Source organism: Pocillopora verrucosa, chromosome 11 (genome assembly GCF_036669915.1).
Source record: "Pocillopora verrucosa isolate sample1 chromosome 11, ASM3666991v2, whole genome shotgun sequence".
Classification (NCBI taxonomy): domain Eukaryota; kingdom Metazoa; phylum Cnidaria; class Anthozoa; order Scleractinia; family Pocilloporidae; genus Pocillopora; species Pocillopora verrucosa.
Window position 1 is genome coordinate 16,836,415 of NC_089322.1, and position 17,581 is coordinate 16,853,995.

Consider the following 17,581-nt stretch of genomic DNA (forward strand, 5'->3'; position numbering starts at 1 on the left):
TTTTTAAAGAGCTGCTATAAAACACGAAATGTTTTCGTTCCGTTTGGACGAGCTTAGCGGAGGTGATCATCGCGGTTGAGTGATTATATTGACGACTGCCGCTAATTAGTGACCACACTTCTGACACGATCGACTTATCCCTATATACTGACGTAACATACTTTCATTAGTAAGGTGGCTGTTTACGAAAGTTACAAAAGTTGTTGAATGCCGAGAGGATGAGAAAAAAAATTTTAGGAATAAACTTCTGTGTGAGCGCTTACCAGAACACGTTTCAACTTAAGAGGCTAATAAAGAGAATACTTAGACATGAAGTTTACACCTCAAAAGTAATCAGAGTTTAGCCAATTTACTCACCGTTTGCACAATCGAATGGGATATTTTCTTGTGGCTTGGAAGTAGTATGTTATCTTTGTTCTTAAAAAGGCACTTTTTCTACTCAGCTTTGCTGTATTTAGATAACGCCGTGATGAGCATTACGCTCACTATTTTTAGCCAAGAGTATGAACACACATGATTTATGAAATTGGTAACAAATGAAACTTTGAAAGTGCTTTTTGCTGAGAGGTGAATGTTAAATGTAAGGTAGCGGTCTTGCTAAGAATATGTTTGGGTTCTGATGTGAATTTTCAGTTCTACTTTCATTTTCATTCCCAGTGGCTTTGCTTCTCATTTTTTCCACAGTTCTCTTTTTCAGAAGTCAAATCAATGAACCGTGGATACGCAAAGAAATGAAATTAAATTCAACTTAAGCTCTACAGAAATTTTCGGGAACTTTGTACTTTTCGAAATATCAAGGATGCGCTTAATTGCGACCGGTGTTCTTTGAAGTATCTGAGAGTTTTTTTCTATTGTGTTTTTTAGATGTTCTTCCATTGATACTATGATAGTATTGTAACAATTTTAAATTCGAGTATAAAAAGTTGCCGCAGAATTAATCTCTTCTATGCGGAATTGTTTATCCAGCTTAAACCGTGCGATCACAACATAGTAAACAGTTTTGGATTCGGAACGCATTTATAATTAAGATTAGAAACGAAGGAGGATAAAACAATAATTGAAAATTCATCCACTCAATGAAAAACTGGAATTTGATTTTTATGTTAGTGTGCAACTGATATAAATTGCTGACATACTAATAAAGCAGCTGACTTTAGGACATTTAATTAAACATTTGTTAAAAGAGTTGAACTATACTTGTAATGCGCATTTAATCGAAAGACAAAACGTCTTTATACAAGAGAAATAACTCTGTTGAAACAATTCCAATTGGATGGAATTTGGATTTTCAACCTTAACATATTGCCACAGATCAAGTAATTTTGCAAATTATGAATGAAGGGAGTGGGTTCCTCAGGAACCTGTGATGCTGCGTCGTTGCATTGGGGGGTGGAATTACAAAATTATAGACTAGGTTGAAATGTTAATTGGCAACAATAGACAGTTACTAAAGCTAACCTATCGAGCGTGAGACTTCGTCAGAGCGAATAACGAAGGGCTAACGCTCGAAACGTCATCTTTCGAAGCTGCACGATGGGCAATTTACATAACCAACTCAGTTGTTAAACCCAAATTATCGTGCAATATGTGATTTATTTGCTTTTACGTTACTATGAATATATATATTTAGGAGTTCTAATATTATCTTTTTAACAAGTCATTCTGTTTTTGACGACATCTTTCAGCTGTTGAAACGAAAAGCGATCTGTATATCACTCGATAATAATTTTTCATTTCCATAACAATCAAACCTCATTGGATGTACTGTGTGATATTGAAGTCTTTTCGGTTCTTATTTACTTAGCTGCGGTGATAGCAGCTACAGGCAAAATTACGTGGATGCGTCTTTTAGTTATGTTTCGAATTTAGACTCAGACAGTTCAAGTTTTTATCCGGCAAAATGTTACCCATTGCTCTGTTATGCGTATTGGCCATTTTCTTCCCAGTTTCACAAGGGAATAAGTTTGAAGATCTTTCAGAAAAAGAAGGTAATGAAATTGATCTCTTTATGTTATTGGCTAAGGTTTTGAAACAATTTAAAGCTAAATCGATTTAAAGAAATTATCTGTTCTTTAGCCAAAGTTTTCAAATTGTGATCTATGCCTCAGCAATTCTTAGTGGTCAAAATAATTTTATCCTATTTTCATTTTCCTGTTCTAAACGTTATTTCAAAATGGAGACAATTAAGTATGACACAAATATTCAATTCCTGGTGATGCAGAATACATGATTGGCTTGATAAATGTATGTTTTGTCTTTGCCGAGCAAATCGTCGGCGATAATTTGGTTTTATTGAAGTTCTTCGCTATAACGAAGGGCTAATGCTCCAAATGTCATCAGCTTTCGAAACTCTCCATGGTGGACAATTTCCTTTCTCAACTCGGTTGGTAAAGCCAGATTATCTTGTTATACTCCTCAACGACGTAGCTCCACAGTTTTTTTTAAAAGACTTACCCCACTTAAATCATCAGAGACTCTTAGCGAACTCGTCAAACTTGGCGCTTGAAGTCGCACTAGCGTCAGAAAAGGTGGCAATCTAGTCTAATCTGGTGTAAAATGTTAAGAGTTTATGACGCTTGGCTGGCGTTAGGTAGTGCTCCTTTTTCACTTGATTCAAGTTTTTCAACGGCTTTTTACAGTATTGGGAATCTTTCAGTTGTTGCAGAATAGGAATTGGGTGCCATCTTTTTTACGCTAGCAGGACCTTAAACGCTATGTTTGACGAGGAATCCTATACATCAGGCTAGTCTAATATTATACCTTGTAAAAGTTTTAAACATTTTCGTCTGATTTTGTGACAGAGCCATTTTTTTTTTTACAAAAAATTTGAAAAAACCATGTTGAAGTAAATAGTAATGATCAAAATATGACATAAATACTCATTGGTTTAACATAATGTGAACTAAATTATCTGATAGCAAGACATTCTCTAGACAAGCAATTCATTGAATCGTAATATAAAAATAAACTTCATAATCAGTAGAGTTCTATTTTTCAATGCCGAAATTAATTTTCAAGATGCAGCAGGTTTATCGATAAATCTTTACATTTTTAATTTAAAAAACTAAAAAAAAAGAGTGTAAACATGAAGAGGTGCTTTTATAGGTGGCTTGCATGGTCACGTGTGGTTAAGCATATCAAGTTTTAAATTTCTTATGGATGTTCCATTTTCATTTTGAATGTCATTTAGATGTCTCTAAAGATGACTTGATGCTATTAAAGGAATTCAAATTGAGAGAAAAAAGAGGAGGTGGGTTTATTTTTGTTAGTTTTCGAATGGTATGTCAAACCCTGTCAGTTAAAAAAGAGTTCACGTTCCTGTACGAGTTTTCATGCATCCGAAGGTAGATTCCAGAACTGCGTAGTTTTTTTTGCGTACACAAAACGTGCGTAAATAAAGCGTGCGTAAAGAAAGCGTACGTTAAAGGAAAATCAATTTACGCGCGAAAAATGCGGGCTCATGCGTCAAAGTGGAAGGCTGTTTACCTTTCTCTGCACTTGCGCGATTGCGGCATGCACGCGAAAATCTTGAAAAAACGTGCAAGTGGAAATATAACAACAATTTCTCACCTATTTACGTGGGTAGACAAAAACGTGACAGTGAAAATCCAGCTTAAGTCCGTCTACGCAAGCGTGAACGAGAAACCGTGAACGAGAAACACGTGCACACATCGTATACGTGTGGCATGCCTGTGCATTCATTTTAAGTTTTTGGCAGCAGAAGTTAAAAAACACATATATAAATATATATCTTTACAGTGCCCATTACATAACGTTTAACAGTGTTTCTCTAATGTTAGTCATTATCATTGAATTCATTTTTAGTTTGTAAGGACGAAAGCGCATACTGTGCTTCATATAAGAGTTACTGTAACGACCCGTTGTACAAAGATTATCTGAAGGAAAACTGCAAAAAGACCTGTAACTTGTGTGGTAAGATTTTAATGTTCTGCCGAAGGGGGGAGGGGAGGGTAAAGTTTAAACAAACGGTATATTTTCTTCTTTACTTGTAGATAGAACCTTTGGATCAATGCCAGTATCTAAGCAACTGCCCACATACCCCTCCCCTAACCCAAAAACAGTCAACAGATAACAAGTTAGGGTTAATGTTGTTCAGATACTGACATAATCGAACCTTATGGAAAACAAATTAGTAAATGCCTGAACCCAATTTGACTGCCAAGAGATACAAATTTCAAACAGTAGCAAGTTTCCGATAATTCCTTTCAACAGATTTATCCCCTCAGGATTTCTCTTATCAACAATATGAAAACTTTAACGGTTTTTGTTTTCCATATTTCATTTCTTCGCTTGCACAAAAGATTCATCGATAGCCCATGTATGGGGTTTTAACTCCTAAAATAACAGATATAACCTCTTGAGCGAGATTCTGAGAATCCTTGTCTTTAAAACATGGAAAAATATTTCTTGCCCTTGGTCGTAACATCAACTTGACAATTCGTTGATGGTCATACTTCAACATTTACATTTATTCTCGACTTCTGGAAGGTTCATGTCTAACTTTTGTACGCGTTGCTGGCCTACTTTTTAGTTAGAAAAATGGACTACAAAGTTAGTCGACAAAACTGACGTCTGAGTAAGGTGGGGTTTGGGTGAATATGAAAAAAAAGTAAGAAAGAACGATAAAACAACGATTCGCAAACGTACCTTGAAAACCTAAATCACATCCAAATCATCCTAGAAATCAATGGTAAATTATTACTTACGATCAGGCTTGTTGGAGGAACTAAGAGAATTTCAATCCATTTTAGGAAAAGAATGCGCTGACTTGATGGACTGCGAAATATACAAAAACTATTGCGATCATAAAGACTACAGTAAATCATTGAAATATTATTGTAGAGCAAGTTGCGGTTTTTGTAAAGGTAACTACCTCATACTAATTTATTAGTTAAACTCTTATGTCTTTGGATTTATCCGTATCTTTTACACTTTTATCATTTGTTTTTCCTTTTGCTCTCATCCTTCGGTTTTGTCCTTTTTATAAAACCATTTACTAATAGTTTGTGCGTCCCTCTGCTCAGCTTTTGCTACGTTCCTTTAGTTCTTCTCTGCTTCATTCCGTCATTCCCTCTTTCCCTTGTTTCGTGGTTCCTCTACTTCATTGTTCTTAAATCACATCGTACCCTCCTGTCTTTTTCTTCTTCTTTTGTTTCTCACTGTCGATAATACTTCAAAAACGTTTCCCTCCCATTTTTTAACTTATCGCTCGACGCGGCTGAACGTCTCGTTTAGAGCTAGCAACTGATCCTTTCTATAAAATCGCTCTTTTTTAGTTCCAACACCCGCCCCGTTAGCAACAACTCGTCCACGGACGGACCAACCAATTGATCAAGGTGAGCTGGAGCCTGGTACAGTCTTTCTTATAAAAAAGCATCCGTTACGTATTCAGTTGTTTTTCCATGGTTTACTTGAAGTCCAAATCTCACTAAATGAATTGATTATCGGGTAACGAATCAGTTCTCTCGTTTATATTTACTGATCAATTTTTATTTACCATTTATTTGTTTATTTTGACTTTTCTTCCTCTCAAAACTTTTAACATCTTGATCTATTCTTCCCATGCTTATCAAATTAACGCGCAAGCGCAGAACTTTCGTTTGTCAGGATGCAGCTGAAAAAGATCATGGTTTTAAAGTCATAGTCAATAACCGTAGTTGTTCGTATCTTCCCTCTCTGTCAGGGAATAACTGAATGATAATCCCACACCTTTTTACACTCAGGGAATGTCGAGTGCGGCACAAGGAACTTAGGAAACAGAATAGTTGGGGGCACTAATGCTAAACCAGGGGCTTGGCCGTGGCAAGTAACAATGGACTATAAGGGACATGCTGAGAAACCCCACTGGTGCGGAGGCTCAATTGTGTCGCCTCAGTGGGTTGTGTCAGCGGCTCACTGTTTCGCGTATGGCGATGATCCTAATCAGTATACTATTGTAGCAGGTATTTTGCAGAACTCGTTTCAGTTCAGACCTGTTCTGTAGGAGTTGCAGTTCAGGCTGTCACAGAATGGTCTGAGGGCTGGCAGAGAGTTAAAAAGCAGACAGTCAATTTCGCGTTAAAAACGACATCTCATATATAGCTAGTGTGTTTGAAATCAATGCATTATCAAAAGAACCCTATGACATTCTAAAAACCTGCGACTACTCCTTGTTACGCAGAGGGATTTTTTCAAAGGCTAGTAAGATTTGATACAGAAGTACTCTCCTTGCCTCTAAAATAGTACAACACTCAAAAGATTGAATTCTTTTATCCTCAGTGGCTTCTTACCCTTAAGGTTTTAACTGAACCAGTTACAAATAGTGTTTACAGAAAGTTGTGAGCCAACATTTCGCCGACAGCGACAGTCATACTCTATAGCAAGCTTGCGCGAAAACGAGCTAACATTGGAGTTGTGACAGTGTCACGGAAATTATTCGACCTATCTCGAGTTTGCCAAGGGTCACTCGTTTCGTTAAACTTGCAAGGTTAAAACCGAGGCATTGAGGTTCGAACATTTCACGAAAAATTATCGACATTTTTCCAACTTTGCTGAGAGTCGCTAATTCGTCAAGCTTACAGAGTAACATCCATCGATTCGGAGTACAAAGATTTCGCGAAAACTTCTCGACCGTTTCCGTTGTTTCTGAATAGGAGATCATGATCTGAACGGGAAAGAGGGATATGAGCAAAACATTCCAATCGAAAAAATCATCAAGCATCCGAGCTACGCTCCGCATCAAAACGAGGACTACGACTTGGCTCTTATTAAGCTCCAGTCTCCACTCACCTACAATAGACGCGTGAGGCCTGTGTGCTTGCCTAAGTTTGACTTTGGCGTTGGAACTCAATGTTTCGTCACAGGCTGGGGCCATACGAAAGAAGGAGGGGACATCCCGCAGGTAAATGGAACTTGATATGAAGAGAAATTCTCATAAAGTATTTTAAAGATTTTTTCAGGGACGCGATTGAGAGTTGAGTTTTTTATCATGAAGATCATATCATCCTCATCTAGTAGATGATATAAACTGATGGGGCTTTTTTCTTTCTAGGAGAGGGTGATAAATATTCCACCTGCGTACTATTAGGCTATCTTCGAAAAGTTTTTGCAGAAAAAATAGCCAAATTTGTCTATTTTGTTCTACATTTTTGAGTAATAAGCTTCTTTCCAAATATTTAATTTACTACCCAGCTTATAAGTAGCTACTTCAAATACGAAATTTTTCAATTCACCTTCCCTCCCCCCTTTGTTCGGTGTCCTTAAGCAAGACTACTCAATCTCCCCCCCCCCCCTCCTTCCTCTCCCCAAGAATAGAAATGGGTAGCGATAAAATGTTAACGAGGCTTGAAGTGAACTTTATGTCGTGCAAATTTGTTCTAAAATCGTACTTGTGATTTCAAATTAAACTCGCGCTGCGGTTTCCTTCGATTTTGAAACCATTTGTATGATTTAAGACTTATCTGCCCTCCACTCAGTTCAGTTACCTTTATTTATCTCCCCCCCCCCCCATCCCCCTTACTAATGAGGTCGGCCAAATGCCCCTCTATGGCATCTAACGTATGGGTAAGGTATGACATATTTGGCTGTTTGGTACAACAGATTCTACAACAAGCTAAAGTACCTCTAATCTCAAGAGACTCTTGCCAATCCGCCTATCAAGACTTGGGCTACACTATTTCACCGCGCATGCGCTGTGCAGGGTACGCCAAAGGAGGGATTGACGCTTGCCAAGGAGATAGTGGAGGACCGCTGGTTTGTTCTAAGAATAAGAAGTGGTATTTGATAGGCGCGGTGAGCTGGGGAATAGGCTGCGCGCGCAAGGGTCGATACGGTGTGTACGCTGATATGACAGATCTGAAGTACTGGGTGCAAGACACAATCAATAAGAACTGACATATCTGAAGGTTTCCAGAAGTAACAGTTGTTACAGATATTTAAATGAGTTGAGCCACTGCTTACGTGAAACCAAATTGATTTACTCTTAGAACCACGTAAGTGTTACCTACTCCTGTCAGAGAAATAAAAGGTGATACAATGTGTGTTTGATTGATTGACTTCTTTATTGCTTAATGAGGTGACAAATGTCTAGTTTCGTTATTTGTTAGATCTCATTATCTACGATCTACAGCATTTAAGAGGTTTCATTAAAATGTTCGTTGCTAGTTTCTCCTGCCGTCCCCTCTCTGTATTTTTGACTTTTCTGACTCCTTTATCCACTGAATAGAGAAGTCCAATGTATCACTTTCGTCAGGATTTCTTTCTAATGAAAACTACCTCTTTCCTCTTTGACATTTTTAAAAATAAAGTTGAAACGTTAACTGATGCAACATGTAACCGGTAATCAAACAATAAAAATTTGATAACAGTAGCATATCTACTAAACTCATAATACTGTCGCGGACATGCCTTTAAAAACAACTTTATTGGATTTTTAACTGTTCTTTCCACAAGTTAATTTTTTTTACATAATTATCACAAAGTACACTTTTTTTTAGCAAAGCAAAATGCCGGCCAAAGGCAACACGAAAGAGAAAAGTTTTGCAACTAACTGTTGGATTAAGGCTTAAGCAGCAATGGGAGAGGATGGGAGGACTGGGAAACCCTCGAGTGCCTTTGATTCCCTTCTAAAAACATCTCAGGGAGTAGAAATGCAAACCCGATGAAACCTCATTTTAAAAGAAAAATTGAAAATTGTTCCAGCGACTGCTACCTGTGAGTTTAAGATAGGAAATCGTCAAAGGAAAAGTCATTCAGAAACGGATATTTTTTCATCTGCTCGGTGACCCGCTGTTTTTGTTCTTCGGTCCAAACAATTTTATTTCTTGTGACAGAAGGAGCTCCATACAAGATCTTACTGCATTTTTCTATGTATTCCTCTGAACATGTCACACCTAAATGGTCACATAATTTTTGTAGTGTTTCTTTCGGTCTGAGTATTGTTTCATGTCCTGGAATATCGATAACTGCATCCCCAAACCTTTCTCTGACGCGCTGGCTAGCCTTTGTAAGGTTGAAGTAGAGCTCGATCCAATCCTCCAAAATCACTGATCCGTTCATCTTTTAGTGACAAATAGAAAAAAATGAAAACGATAACGACATTGATTATGATTGTGATAAAAATAACGAAAATGCAGAGACAGAAAACGAAGACACGAGGTTTTGATAATTCATGACATCATATGCAAATCCAATTCACTAATTGTCTTATTATGCATTTTCTAAACAATGTACCAAAGAAAACACTTCTCTCTGAGTTTGCAAAAGTTTGAGAACCCCACATGGTCGAGAGGCTTGGAAACTAGGCAGGGTTTTTAACTCCACATGATAACTACAATATCCGCTGCCGATATTGCGTTATCATACTCACTTCACACGCTATTGTATATCATTTAAATACTCTCAACCAATCACATTTTTTTAAAAATCCTAATGTATATCAGAAGTAATGGGCTCCTGTGTATATATAATAATGACAATGATGTTACCATGATAATGAGAATGTTATTTGATATTTTTTCAAATATGATTTATAAACTTACTTTTGTTCCTTCTTCCCTAACATTATCACGCTCGCCTGCACCGCGAAGTACCATGGTAGCGATGTTATCAAATGGGTTCCTGACAATGTGTATGAATTTCATTGGCACTCCCACGTTTTTAGCGATTTCTTCTAACTGTTTGATACTGCTTGGGTCTTTACTTATAAGCAGCGAAGTTCGTCCCCCTTTTTTGTCTCCTATCACCTAAAAGAAAAGTTGTGATAAAACCAGTACAGAAAATACGTCAAATAAAATGAGAGTGTTCGAGCTCAAATTTGAAGTGCGGTTTGGAAAGAATTTCGCTCTCTTTGTAGGTTATGCTTTTTGTTATTACGTGCAACCAAGCCATATAGAAACACAAAAAGTCCTTGTGAAACTTCAGCTTCTTATCTGGGACAACGCAAGCCTCGTTGAAATATTTTCCCAAGCAGGAACAGATTGTCACTTGTCGAAAGGTTAAATCGCTTAAAATCTTTTTCTTCAGAGTGAAAATATATTTACCATTAAGAAAGATATTAGACGAACTTATCCAGCAAAATGTGACAATTTTTAGGAACATTTATGAAAACCATTATCCAAAGACCCTTCGACTCTGAGGAAACTTAAAAAGCTGTATTCGGTTTCAAAATGTTACGGAAAGAGCTCCCGGCATGACTAATATTTTTGATACGGTCGGTAAGGGTAGGGTTTAACAGCTGACGGACCGAAAGATTTTAGAAATCGTAAAATTGTGAAGAAATTGCCCAAGTGTTATTGATTAAACGATGGGCATTGTTTAAATTGATAGGTGTATTCATGTCTAGGCTCAAGACAATAGTTCGCTCGCTCGAAACGAGCCATTTTTGGAACGCATCTTTGACTAACGATTTCAAAATCAAAAGGATAGTAGTTCTTGTTGACCAATTTTCAAAACTAAGACGGATTCTGTCAGAGAGAAGGTGTATCAGCCATTTGACGTGCGTTGGTTTTTAGTCGGTAGTTAGGGTTTTAAGAAAATCGATCTTGAAATGACTTTCATACAAAAAGTTAGCGAATTTTGTGCAGTTTCAAGTAAAAAAGGACAATTCTTCTTCTAGAGCTCAGAAAAATGAGCTAAGTGGGATAATTTAGTGCTCATCAAAGCAAGGTCGCGTTTAAATTTGCCGCTTTATTGGTTATGAATCCTTGATGTTGTCCACGATTTCTGCTCGAGAAGTTTTCAAGGTTGGCGTTTCGAGCGTTATAGCCCTTCATCAGGCTGATGAAGGGCTAAGACTTTAAATCTCGAGTTTTTACGGTGGCCAATTTACATTATAAAAATTAGGAGATATACCTAATTATCTTGTAAAACCCGCCACCGATGCAGGTGCGTCCTCTTTATTCTTTAGGATAAGCTTGGGCTGACTGTGGTATGTGATAGTAACCCATGAGCTATGAAAATCGTCTTCTGATCCTACCTTGATCTTGTTTTTGTATCCACCTTGCCATAAATCTGGAACATTGTATAAGTATGTAAATTCCCCGCCAAGAACTGTCCTTTTTCGGCTTGCCCGTTTTCCAAACATAGCTTGCTCGGTAGAAGTCTGGTGAAGATCAAAATATAACTTATATCTTATCAGGTTTTTTCTTTGGAACTTTGGCAAATTGTATCTTCTCCATTTTTGCAACACATTAAACTCGTGCGGAATAATTATTTCAGGGTGAGCATCCAAGATGGCGCCAACCAAACTATGGCTGCTGCGAGGATAACCAATGAATATCACAAAGGTCTCCACTTCATCATAAGCTTTAAAAAGCTTCTCTGCATAGGAAAGTGAGTGCGCTTCCTCTGAAAAAATCAAATCAAAACAGTCAGTCTTGGAGAGAAAATGAACGCATACTTGTACTGACGGAAGAGAAGGGATTGGGTCGAGACTAGACGCATCCGGTCTAGACCCAGTCTCTACCCCTTCAAATCTCACTTTAGATCGAATTATTAGCTTGAACTTTGATGATGACCTACACTAATGTTGGCGAAACGTCTGTCACCATTACCGAAAAGAGTCCCTCTCAGGACTTCCCTCGCCATGACAGTCAAACTACACGATCAAATTTTTTGCCATATTTTTTGTGCTTCATCGTTAGCGATATTTCCATTTGGGTTTTTGGTGAAAAAGTATTTCACAGGTACACACTGTAAAATGAAAAGAGCCAAATTGACCCCAAAAGCCAAATTGGCTCCAATTTCTCGAGGGCCAGTTTGGCCCATCAAGGTTCGTTTTGGACTATTTGAGCCAAAACGGGCGTGACAAGTACCATTTCGACCCCTCCAAAATCTGAATTGGCTCCTATGAATTCTACTTTGGAACTTTTTCTCAATTTGGCCCTTCCAAGAGCCAAGTAGGATTGACCAATTTGGCCCCAACGAGGTTCAATTTTTGAAAAAAAAAAAGAAAATATGAAAATAATTTTCGTTTTTCGACCATATTTCGTTCCCTATACTATTCCTTATAAAGTGTTCAAATTTTCAACGGTTCCTCTCGTAACTGAACACCGAGTCACACAACGAATTAATCGTTGGCTTTTTCTCGAGACGTGAGCGTGAGCTGGCTGTGATGGCATTAGTCGAACCTAGACCACGTGCGTCGGAAACAATAATGAATTATAGCAGCGAATTCGTCACTGAAGAGGCTGTTTCTTGGCTACAGTCGCATGGAATGAGACTTAAGAAAGGAAAGGTAGGCAAAAGAAATTTCTTAACAACGTATTTTACTGCAACTTTACATTCACAAACTTGACCGCTCCATTGATCTTTGTTCGTATCTTATCTTGCAGAAAAAGACGGTTGCGGTGGCCAAGATCTCCTTGCGATCGCCCAAGATGCAGACGTACCAAGGCACTACATCCCTATTATAAAAGAGCGTCTAAAGCTCAAGAAATTGATTGCAATGAACGCTGAACCTAGAGATGACACGAGTTCTTCGTCGGTACGATAATTAATTTTCCCACCAGAGAATTTGACGCATGAATGGTTCGCCTCTTCTCCCGAGTCTTGTTGAGTCTCAGCGGTTTCGCAACTAAAGTCACGTGATCAAATTTTGGCGCCGAGAGATAGAGACGGTTACAGTTCGAATACTGCATTTGCACAAGATGGATTTAACTTATTTCAAGATTCTCTGATTTTAGGATCTCTCACTCTGAATTCTTAATCTTTTTCTTGAAAAGATGAACTGATATTTTTATGTCTATGTCTTTGTTTGCATCCACTTAAGCTGATTTTTTGGCTATCACTCTTTCAGCGTGCAGAATCAAGTCCTTCGAGTAAGACGGTTCAAACGTCGATTGATGATTCAGAAAACATCAGCGATTATGAAAATTTAGAGGTGACATTGGCACCGAAAGAAATGGGTAAATCAATATTATAAATCGCTCAAGGATCTCTGTTTTATGGACGAGGCGACAGAACTGAGCACTGTCTAAGTAAGTTCTTGTATATTAAACTTAGCAGGATGGTGAAGAGTACATTATCGACTACTTTCTTTCGATTATATCCTAAAGGAAAACACACAAGGTACCAGTTGGTCAGTTAAAGATGACAAATCTCGGGGATTGCACCTACAAAAATGGCGAGATTTGCTTTATTTTTATTGAAACATATTAGATATGTATTTACTTGCACCATACATAAAACAAAGTAAACCCAATTTTTAAATCTGGTAAATTAAAAAATTAGTGAATTGATAGGATGTTATCAGACAGTTTAATTTTTTTGAAAACAAATATTTACCTACAGGTTCCTCCTGAATGGCTTTCGAAATTCCAACTACCATCGAGGGTAAGAAACTTTTCTTTGTTTTGTTTTTTAAGTTTACAAGCAATCCTTATTTATTCATGAATACTGAACTAAAACTGAAGTGCATAGATGTATGATTTCTTTTCTTGATAAGTACATATACAGTTTGGTGAAAATACATCATTGATGATCACCATTATTGTGTTTTTACTTCTTATGCACAGTTTGCTTACAAATATTTTGCAACTTTGTAGTTGCAAAAATTTACTGTTCTCCGACAACAAATTAATTTGCTCATTTGTTTGTTTTTTTGTACAGTTCTCTGCCTCAGTAGAGTTGGATACCCAGAAGGGATATCTCATCAGCAGTACTCTGAGCAACAGTGGATTGCAAAAAAAAATTATTGCAGAGTATCCTTGTATGGTTAGCAGGATACTAGACTAAGTTGACTTGGAAACTGAATGGATTGGTATGGTCTAAAAATCTATTGCTTCACCTCTTCTGCTTGCAGTGAAGAGAGACAATTTTGTGGTGCTGAATCTCTTGCCTTAAAATAAAAAGTTGCAAAATAATCACTCTCACCTTTTAAGTTCATGACCTTTGTTCTTGTGTGTTTGTCATCACATGCATTTAATGAAGTTGTGACCATTTTGGAGGTACAAGTCCAAAAAACTGCTACTTTGGTACTAAGATGAACAGCTAAAATTTCTGAGCCCATTTGCCAATGAAGTCCAGATACAAAGGTTCAAGTACTTTGGGGTTGTATTAATTTTGCCTTTGTGTTTAGTTTTTTTGATTTCGCAATTTTTTAAAATATTCCTGTTGTCAAACCATTAGATAAATATTGGACATAGAATAGCTGATTTTTTTCAGATATTTTGGGAGTCATACATTAGTTTTTCAAGTCTTGAATGGGAGACAAATTACACACATTGAGCTAAACTTCCACTTCCATTTCTGGTGTTTTAGCTTATAGTTTTAGAAAAACAATATGTATATATATAAATATATATAAATGTGGGGGTAGAGTCTACCTTGGCATAAAGTGCTCAATGCTGTGGTAGTAGAGCTAAGTATACATAAGTTAAAGGATTAAAGAGGACACATCAATTCTCTGTGACTCAAAATTTCGCACCTAAGCGCTTGTCAGACAGAACTTTTCTGTCTGACAAGCACTTAGGCACAAAACTCAGTCACAGAGAATTGATGCATCCTCTTTAATTCTTTAACTTAAGTGTGTATATATATATATTCTTTTTTTCTGGCTACAGGCACTTTTTGCACTTTGGCTTGATTTTAATGTGGTTGTAAAACTTGTTTTTATTGCATAGAGTAGCTGATGTTGATTCAGCAATCAGAGATTATGTCCAGCACAAATTTTAATTGTTGGAGATCTTCAATACATCAATCACCTGAATATAGTAACAGAGGGAAGTGTAATTTGTCACTTCTCATAAGAAAAGATTCTTGATGCTCTCATTGGGTTACTTGGCTTATTTATATTTTCTTACAATCGGTCAAAGGAAATTTTGACTTTTTTTAGAGCAAGCATTGCTTGAAATTGGGCACAGGCAGACTCTTGTCACTGTTTCCTCTATTTTCAATGACTTGGCAAATGCCTGCGGTAGTACTTGCTGATAGTTTATATTTTGATAATATCTAGAGTAGTAATATGAGTGCATGTATTCTCACATCCACTGGAAGAATACTCTTTGCTGCTCTAAGGCTCTTTGTTTTTCATATGCACAAATCAAACAAGGTCTATATTCTTGTGCAGGAACTGGACCATTTGTTGCCTCTGTCTTATTTTGATAATTTTCTGTACTTTAAATCAGTCTTAATTATAAGCTGCTTTACATTACCACATTTGCTAAGTTATTGAAAAGGGAAGCTTTACTCACAAGTGTCTCTTGGGTGTAATTTCTTGCAATGCTTGCACTGTTAAGAAGTATACTGATTTAGGGAAGAGATCTATTTTAGAAAATGGTTGAATTAATGTTAAATATGTATGTATGTTATATTCTTTCACATGATGTTTCAAAGTTTGTCTGTTTTATACCACAATTAAGATTCTTAATAACTGTAAAATCAGGTAGCATAAAAGGTTTTTACAGAAACAATATCTAGAAGCTAATAAATGAGTGTTTGAAAGATAAAGTATGTGGTGTATTTTCATTATTTGAATGTAAGGGGGAAAATCAGCATGGAGAGGAAAGAGCCCTCTACTTCTGAAGTGGCCCACAATGGAGCTGAATTGGCTCTTTTTAAAGGGGCCATTTGTGAGAGGGCTGAAATTTCGGGGGCTGTTTTGGCCCCTATAAATTTCAAAGTGGCCCCTACAACGGGGTCAATTCAGCCCCAAAATTGGTGCCAAAAACAGCCCCATTTCAATGGGGCTGAATTGACCCTAAGCAAGTGCCAAACTGGACTCACTCGTTTTGGCCCCATTTTTGGGGCCAAATCAGCTCTTTTAATTTTACAGTGCACTTGACCAATTGCAAGTTAACTTTCTGCCATCTCATATCTATATTGCATTCATGGAATATTCATTTAGTACCATCGGTATTTTTTTCGGGATGATCGCACTTACATTATCGAGTGCTGAATCTCAACGGTCGCTTATTACAAACGACAAAAATATTAAGACCCCTCGGGGAATTCAATAAAGAGAAGATCTGATTTAGCCGGCCTGTAACCGGCCCCTGACTCGCGTCCGATTGGTTAAAATGGTGGCGCAAGCTTTCTATACCAACCACAGAGCGAGGTGAATAAATACCAAATAAATCCTAACATCAGTATGTATATTCCCCTTACTGTTTGCCATAAATTTCTTATGTCAATGATGAGGAGGATTTGTTTAACGTTGAAAAGCTTCTTCTTATCATTATTTCTTTAATTCCCATCACCTTAATGTTTGATTCAGCGGCGATACCGTGAGAAAAAATTAGATGCTAGTCACTCTTAGGGGTAAAATGATTAACAGAGGTTTTCACAATTAAGTTAATTTTTGGAGTTAACTTACCATTTTCTGTGAGCGTCACCGTCTCCCGTACCTGCACCAAGCGTCTTCCCGAAGGCGAAATTTTCTTCTCCTTGATTATCAAGCGAGTGACAAAAAAGAGGCTTGAAAGGAATCCGATCATGAGCAAAGGAAGAACAACCTTTTTCACGAACATTCTGTATGCTGCTATCCTATAACCTTAAAAGATGATATGAAGAAGTTATCGAACCTCTTGCAACTGCGATACTAACTTCTTATTAACCGAGTTTAAGGGCCGTAATGAGAAATATCAGCTTGAGGTCGTGACAGTACGGACTACGCGCAGCGAGGGCCAATAAACAAAAGAGTGTACAGGGCCGATATCCCCCAGTATGGCTCAAGGAATCGAGCCAGCCCGCTTCGCGGAAATCTTTAGAGTTACATGTACAGAAAATACCCACCGCAGGCCTTGCAAAAAGCCCACGAGATGCTTATAAAACAGTACTGATGAGTGCTTTCTCACCGAGCACTTTCTAATCCAAACTTCCAAAGAAACGGAAACAATATCCCGGTCAAATAACTTACTGAGCTGTACTGTGATCTCCGTTGCTTTTTATATCCACCATACAGTGTAGATAGTTTTTCTTATACATCCGAATATACGCACTGTTTTGAGAGCTTAATCTAGCGACTTGCAATCTTAATTGCTTCCCACTTCCCTAACCTTCCTTGGAGAGTTGAAGTCTCCAGTCTACGTGAATGATATAGAAAATGACACACGAGTTATTTTTGAAAATAGTTTCTGGTGTCTGTTGTATGAAAAAATTAGGCGAAACAAAAGAGAATGTCAAAAGAGAAAAAAAATATCCTTACCTCAATTTTGAGTCAATTTCTGGAATAGAAACTTCTTTGGTCAAAAGTTAAATAAAGTGTCTTGAGAGATGTGACGTCGCGATCGAACCATGCCCCAAGGAAATGGTTTTCTTTTCGTTTCTGATGCTTAGTTATGTAAATATCATGTCTTTATCCTAATGATTTTCAAAAGCGCATCCCTCAGCTAAAGGAGTCGAGGCCAATTGCGAAATGAATATCACGAAGGCGTAAAAAAGCGATTGCAGACAACAAAAATGGGCTTTATTGACACAAAGAAGTGAGCTTACTATATATTTTATAGAATAAAAGAAAAAAGAACATATACGTGACATGAAGGTGTTATTAGTTTTTGGGATTGTTGCATAGAAACCATAATTTAACCGAAAGTATGCATTTCCAATGAAGGCCAACCTTGTTTAACCTTTACCTCCTATGGGT

The 17,581-nt window shown here is 37.4% G+C and overlaps 2 protein-coding genes and 1 long non-coding RNA gene across 3 annotated transcripts; 2 read left to right on the forward strand and 1 right to left on the reverse strand.

Moving 5' to 3' along the window:
• The first annotated feature begins 1,828 nt into the window (after positions 1-1,828).
• LOC131781516 (cationic trypsin-3) lies at positions 1,829-8,058 on the forward strand. Its single transcript, XM_059098184.2, has 8 exons — positions 1,829-1,988; positions 3,191-3,250; positions 3,826-3,933; positions 4,773-4,886; positions 5,298-5,357; positions 5,745-5,963; positions 6,654-6,901; positions 7,600-8,058. The coding sequence occupies exons 1-8, from the start codon at positions 1,901-1,903 to the stop codon at positions 7,891-7,893; spliced, it is 1,191 nt and encodes a 396-aa protein (XP_058954167.2). The 5' UTR covers positions 1,829-1,900; the 3' UTR covers positions 7,894-8,058.
• A 590-nt stretch (positions 8,059-8,648) lies between these two features.
• On the reverse strand, positions 8,649-16,915 carry LOC131781517 (uncharacterized). The gene is made up of 5 exons (XM_059098185.2): positions 16,856-16,915; positions 16,313-16,489; positions 10,976-11,346; positions 9,540-9,743; positions 8,649-9,057 (listed from the first exon to the last, which is right to left on the reverse strand). The coding sequence occupies exons 2-5, from the start codon at positions 16,464-16,466 to the stop codon at positions 8,719-8,721; spliced, it is 1,068 nt and encodes a 355-aa protein (XP_058954168.2). The 5' UTR covers positions 16,467-16,489; positions 16,856-16,915; the 3' UTR covers positions 8,649-8,718.
• LOC131781164 (uncharacterized) lies at positions 12,117-15,468 on the forward strand. Its single transcript, XR_010719181.1, has 3 exons — positions 12,117-12,235; positions 12,333-13,332; positions 13,609-15,468. It is a non-coding gene; the product is annotated as an uncharacterized lncRNA (long non-coding RNA).
• Positions 16,916-17,581: the final 666 nt, after the last annotated feature.

What these genes read in the sequence shown, in the direction of transcription:
- LOC131781516 (XM_059098184.2), top strand. Translation starts at nt 1,901, where the DNA reads ATGTTACCCATTGCTCTGTTATGCGTATTGGCCATTTTCTTCCCAGTT. An exon ending in AGATCTTTCAGAAAAAGAAG is followed by an intron (nt 1,989 to 3,190) that starts GTAATGAAATTG and finishes AATGTCATTTAG; the next exon opens with ATGTCTCTAAAGATGACTTG. An exon ending in AAGGAGGGGACATCCCGCAG is followed by an intron (nt 6,902 to 7,599) that starts GTAAATGGAACT and finishes TTGGTACAACAG; the next exon opens with ATTCTACAACAAGCTAAAGT.
- LOC131781517 (XM_059098185.2), bottom strand. Translation starts at nt 16,466, where the DNA reads ATGTTCGTGAAAAAGGTTGTTCTTCCTTTGCTCATGATCGGATTCCTT. An exon ending in GATACAAAAACAAGATCAAG is followed by an intron (nt 9,744 to 10,975) that starts GTAGGATCAGAA and finishes CTTTTCTTTTAG; the next exon opens with GTGATAGGAGACAAAAAAGG. An exon ending in TTAGGGAAGAAGGAACAAAA is followed by an intron (nt 9,058 to 9,539) that starts GTAAGTTTATAA and finishes TGTCACTAAAAG; the next exon opens with ATGAACGGATCAGTGATTTT.